At 44.8% G+C, this 5,627-nt stretch overlaps 1 protein-coding gene across 1 annotated transcript; it reads right to left on the bottom strand.

The window, feature by feature from the left end:
* Window positions 1-1,135: 1,135 nt before the first annotated feature.
* actc1a (actin alpha cardiac muscle 1a) lies at window positions 1,136-4,599 on the bottom strand. The gene is made up of 8 exons (XM_008313417.3): window positions 4,471-4,599; window positions 2,981-3,134; window positions 2,740-2,868; window positions 2,403-2,598; window positions 2,137-2,298; window positions 1,716-1,907; window positions 1,414-1,595; window positions 1,136-1,314 (listed from the first exon to the last, which is right to left on the bottom strand). The coding sequence occupies exons 2-8, from the start codon at window positions 3,107-3,109 to the stop codon at window positions 1,171-1,173; spliced, it is 1,134 nt and encodes a 377-aa protein (XP_008311639.1). The 5' UTR covers window positions 3,110-3,134; window positions 4,471-4,599; the 3' UTR covers window positions 1,136-1,170.
* Window positions 4,600-5,627: the final 1,028 nt, after the last annotated feature.

Below are 5,627 nucleotides of genomic sequence, written 5' to 3' on the forward strand. Positions count from 1 at the left end.
TGTATTTAAATACAACAAACGTATTTGTTAAGCTCACCAGGGCACCAGTCCGAACTCTGGGATGTATTTTCTGGGTACATTTTCCAGAGGAACACCAAAGGTTTTAGTTCCACCAATGAACAGTCTCTCTTTCTTCTTCTTCTTCTCCAACTTCTTCACAGTTACACCATGAAGTATATGAAGGTGAAAACGAATCATATTGCTGTCAGCGAGGTTCATGATTAAAAAAACACAACAAAACTCACACTGTACTGTGATTGACAACTGGAACTTCAAAAATGTCTGTGAGTATAACCGAGGAACGGAGCGTGTGATTTATTATGGTTTATTAATGTCACCTGTGGCACAGGAAGTGACACGTGAGGAGAAGCGTGATGCGTTCAGGGGGCATGTAAAAACTGGAGATGTCAGATGTCAACATCCAGCTCCACTACCTTCTGCTTTTAATACATTTAACAGGTGTTTACCCTCACAGGTTAACAGGAGGAGGGGCAGTTACCCTCTCCTTTTACCCAAAATGTATGAAGTTTGAGAAGGCACTGAAAAAAAACATAAAAATAAATAATAAAAATAATAAAAAAATACTGAAATTAGCTGACAGGTGATCAACAGTAATAATTATAGTTCAGTATTGCTCAGTAAACTGTATAGTATAGTAAAACGTAATATAGTGTAGAGTACAAGTGTAGTTTTTTTTAGTAACACAATATGTGAGAATTAAAAGGGTGTAGTATTTGATGAAGTAACACATTGTTGTGTAGTTTGCCTAATGTAGTACAAAATTACATAGTATTACAGTATGTTGAATCCACTGTACTCTGTGATACTGTAGGCCACAGTGTTATAGGGTGTAGTTTAGTTTGTCGTTTCTGTGTAGTTGACTGTTCAAATTAGAGATTACAGATTACACCACAGAGCAGATTATTGTGAAAAGCAACCATTTATTATTACAACAGCACAGGTATATACAGCAAAAGGCACAGTAGAAATACAGAGGCTGGAGGGGTTGGTGTGGTGGTCTTTGGTTCTGGGCGGAGATGAGTCGCAGCACATGTCCAGTGTTTACACAGTTTTTTTCCTGACTCCAAGTATTTTGCAAATACTAGTTTCATATGATTGATTAAGAAGTCTAGTGTTAGGTGTGGTCTTCGTTTGGTAATCCAACAAGATTTAGAAGCACTTCCTGTGAACGATTGAGGGACCCGCCTCATCGTACTCCTGTTTGCTGATCCACATCTGCTGGAAGGTGGACAGGGAGGCCAGGATGGAGCCACCGATCCAGACGGAGTATTTCCTCTCAGGGGGAGCAATGATCTGGACAGAGAGGGAGGAGCAGAGGCGTGGGTCAGCATGTGTTTATTATTATGACTTAGTTGAAGTGTATCAGCAGGTCAGCGCTGCATCTGAACTCACCTTGATCTTCATGGTGCTGGGGGCCAGAGCTGTGATCTCCTTCTGCATACGGTCAGCAATACCAGGGTACATGGTGGTACCACCAGACAGCACGTTGTTGGCGTACAGGTCCTTACGGATATCAATGTCACACTTCATGATGCTGTTGTAGGCGGTCTCATGGATACCAGCAGACTCCATACCTACACAGGCCACATAAGAAGAAGTTGGTTTTCGAGTATTTTCCATGCTAACCACGTTAACCACGCTAATATGGAAATAAGAAGTAGTTGTTATATAATTCTTCTAGGTCTAGGTCTCACCAATGAAGGAGGGCTGGAACAGGGTCTCGGGGCAGCGGAAACGCTCATTGCCGATGGTGATGACCTGACCGTCGGGCAGCTCGTAGCTCTTCTCCAGGGAGGAGGAGGAGGCAGCAGTGGCCATCTCATTCTCAAAGTCCAGAGCGACATAGCACAGCTTCTCCTTGATGTCACGCACGATCTCACGCTCAGCTGGAGGGAAGAGATGGAGGTGTCATGTTAGTGCTTAAAACTCTCATCCTCCTCCTGTGGTAAATGTAGGTCAAAAGCTAAGCTACTGTTGTCTTTACTACTACTGAGAGATGCTACAGCCCAAAGTCAACATCTGTGTCACACGTGGGCCAAATTAAAGAGTCAAATGTTCTAGACATGTAGAGGACGTGGGCCACATATATTTAACTGGTTTATCTGGTTGTCTTACCAGTTGTGACGAAAGAGTAGCCACGCTCAGTCAGGATCTTCATCAGGTAGTCTGTCAGGTCACGACCAGCCAGGTCCAGACGCATGATGGCGTGGGGCAGGGCGTAACCCTCATAGATGGGCACGTTGTGGGTCACACCGTCACCGGAGTCCAGAACGATACCTGTCCAGGTGAAGAACAGTAGACTGACATTAGACAACAATGGACTGACACATGTTTTCACATGTGGGGTAGTGAAGGAGTCCAAGTCTTGGTTGGAGTCTCACCGGTGGTACGGCCAGAGGCGTACAGGGACAGCACAGCCTGAATGGCCACATACATGGCAGGGACGTTGAAGGTCTCAAACATGATCTGGGTCATCTTCTCCCTGTTGGCCTTGGGGTTCAGGGGAGCCTCAGTCAGCAGGGTGGGGTGCTCCTCAGGGGCCACACGGAGCTCGTTGTAGAAGGTGTGGTGCCAGATCTGAGAAAGTCAACCACAGAGATGAGGGACTGGAGGTCATACAGTAACATCGTACATCGTATTGAAATCAAGTCTAAGACACCTGGAGTGTACAGCACCAGGAGAAGTAGATGTCCTAATGTACAGTCTAACTCTTCTCACCTTCTCCATGTCATCCCAGTTGGTGATGATGCCGTGCTCGATGGGGTACTTCAGAGTCAGGATACCTCTCTTGCTCTGGGCCTCGTCTCCCACGTAGCTGTCCTTCTGACCCATACCCACCATGACGCCCTGAGAGCAGAACAGAACAGAACCAACTCAGAATCTCAAAGAGAAGACAGTAAATCTGTGAAGAATCTTTTTATTTTCTAATCGTTCAGAATCTTCTGCAACAGCTTCTTACCTGGTGACGTGGGCGTCCAACAATGGAGGGGAACACAGCACGGGGGGCGTCATCACCGGCAAACCCAGCCTTGACCAGGCCGGAGCCGTTGTCGCACACAAGGGCGGTGGTCTCTTCGTCGTCACACATGTTTGGTGTTTAAAAGGCTGGCCTTCTGTAGGAGACAGGAGTCAGACAGAAGATGAGTCAGACAAACCTTTGGTTAATGAACAAGTGATACATAAATCCACCACAGGTCGGGCAAAACAGACAGACCAATTCTAGAGACTATGTGGACCATGTAGACACCTGTGAGTGGCCTAATCTCCTCTGAGTGCCACAGCTGTCCACCATGCCAAAATGGGACAAGACCAGACCCCCCCCCTCCACACACACATCTATTTTAGGCTCTTGACAACCTCCTCTGTCCCCTTTCTCCTCTACCCCTGCCCCCCCTCGTCCTCTGTCTCCCATCATTAGGTAGGAGCACTTAACAGCTGAGTTCCTTTGACAAGTGGTCTGTGGTCTGTCCTCAGCTGTCTACACAGATACAGAGGACTCCTCTGTTTGAAGATGACATGTGTCCCGGTCGTGGTCTGCATCCCATAGTAGCAGCAGTGACCCAGAAATACAAGACCGTTCAACCTGTACCACAGATATATTTCTTTAGATCAACATAGTTAGAAAAGATCCAGTCCCAAAGTTTTAAAATGCTAACATTTGACTTCTGGACCACTTTGGTTTCTTATCTTCACTTTCCGATCCTGCTTTCTTTAGGCCAGATAAAAGCTGATCAGGTGGCAGGAGTGGGCCAAGACGCCTCGGAGACTAATAGTCCGTCTGATTTTAATCTTAAATGTTTGAAACACTAAAAAAAAGAACTGTTTTCCCAACAAGATCAAATTTAATGATCACAGATGTGTTTGTTGGAAGAAAGTTCAAAGTTCAAATCAATTTTCCCACAATTCCTTACTCCGCAGTCGTGTGGTAATATGGGCCACTTCTGATTCCAAAACAAAACCACCTGCTCCAAAAAAATGGATGCAAGCCTTATGTGGCCCACATAGTGCATACTGTTTGCCAAAGCATGTCTTTACAAACACATTATTTTTTAATTTCATTGTTTAATCTAAAAGAGCCTAAAATACTGCTGGTTTGCATCCGTTCCCTTCACTGACCTTAAATGATCTTTTTGGCCCAAAGTGGTCAGTAAACAGCGATGGACCTTAAGCATCCTTGACCTAGATCACACTGAACTCCTAAAACCGGTCTCCTGCAGGTCTAAATAATCTGCTGCTACGCCCAGACACATGGTCCTGTACCTGATATTGAATCCACCATCCGTAGTCACAGTTATCCTTAGCAGACATTAAATAATCTAACAGAGGAAACATCGACCACTCCATTGTATAACACATCATTCACACCACCATTCACACCAACACATCTTCACCATCACCATCACCATCATCATCATCATCATCATGGTCAGCACAGCAGAGAGGACTCACCAAGTTGTAACTGCGAGGCTGGATTCTTGACTGGGATGAGGAGCCAGGGTGTGAGAGCTTCCTTAAATACTTCCTGGGGCGTCCTCGGGTGGAGGGGGTGGGCACAGGGGCTGGGGGCAGGGGGTAATGCAGTGGGCGGGCTCAGGAGTACACACAAGGCCAAATTAAGTGCTGCTCAGCAAAAAGGTTCTGTGGTTGGGGTCTGTGTTGGGGGGCCGCGACTTAAGAGGAAGAAAAATGTCAGGGACATGAAAGATAACGGACACAAGTGTGAAGTTTCTGCCTTCAGTGGTGATGCAGTGATTTAGAAATACTACTCACCATCACCTTCATAATACTACTTTAAATGGAACTTTTATTAAACTTAAATTAACTTAACTTAAATTATTAGCCATTAGACTCACTTTTTAGAATGTGGTTTGGGTGGATGCAGTGATAATAAGGTAATAATAATATATAATTATATATATATGTATATGCTGCTTTCCTACTGATTAATTATATTTGTGTGGTCAGTCTTGAATATTTGAGTAAAACATAATCCAAAAAGACCCATAGAAAGCTAAGAGCATCACAGACATAGCATAAAATTAGCAAAACCAATACATAAAAAAACAATTTGTTAAAGAAATCCCAAAACTGAATTAAAACAATGTAAGTGTAAAAATAATTCAAAGTAAATCAAACAAATACATGGGGTCTGACTATTGAATCAAAGAATATTAAAAACTTTATCCGCTAATTTTCCAACAGTTAGTGAACTGATGCTAATGTTTGGTAGAATTTATGGGTGGATATTAAATGGTTTAAAGTCTGTTTGTTGAATATTCATTTGTTTACATGCATCTTTCATCCACTCATAGTCTGTTGTAGTTGCCCTTCAGCTCTCTGTGGAAGTGTTAATATGACTAAGCCTAAACAGGCCACAGGGGGAAGTGGGTGATCTGAGGGTGCCAGGGTAATCCGAGACCGTCTGAGGCTGGACTGGGTTAAGGAGCCGTCTAAGGGGATGATGCATGAGGAAGACGGGCAAAGTCGTAGCAGGGGGGGCCGACAACATGCCAGACAGCTGAGAGGCAGCACTGTTAGAGGGAGGGGGGGTGGGGGGGTGTGGGTGCGGGACGGGGCCCCGACCGCCAGCCTACGACACAATCACA

Source organism: Cynoglossus semilaevis, chromosome 7, assembly GCF_000523025.1.
Source record: "Cynoglossus semilaevis isolate Cse_v1.0 chromosome 7, Cse_v1.0, whole genome shotgun sequence".
In the NCBI taxonomy this organism is placed as follows: Eukaryota; Metazoa; Chordata; class Actinopteri; order Pleuronectiformes; family Cynoglossidae; genus Cynoglossus; species Cynoglossus semilaevis.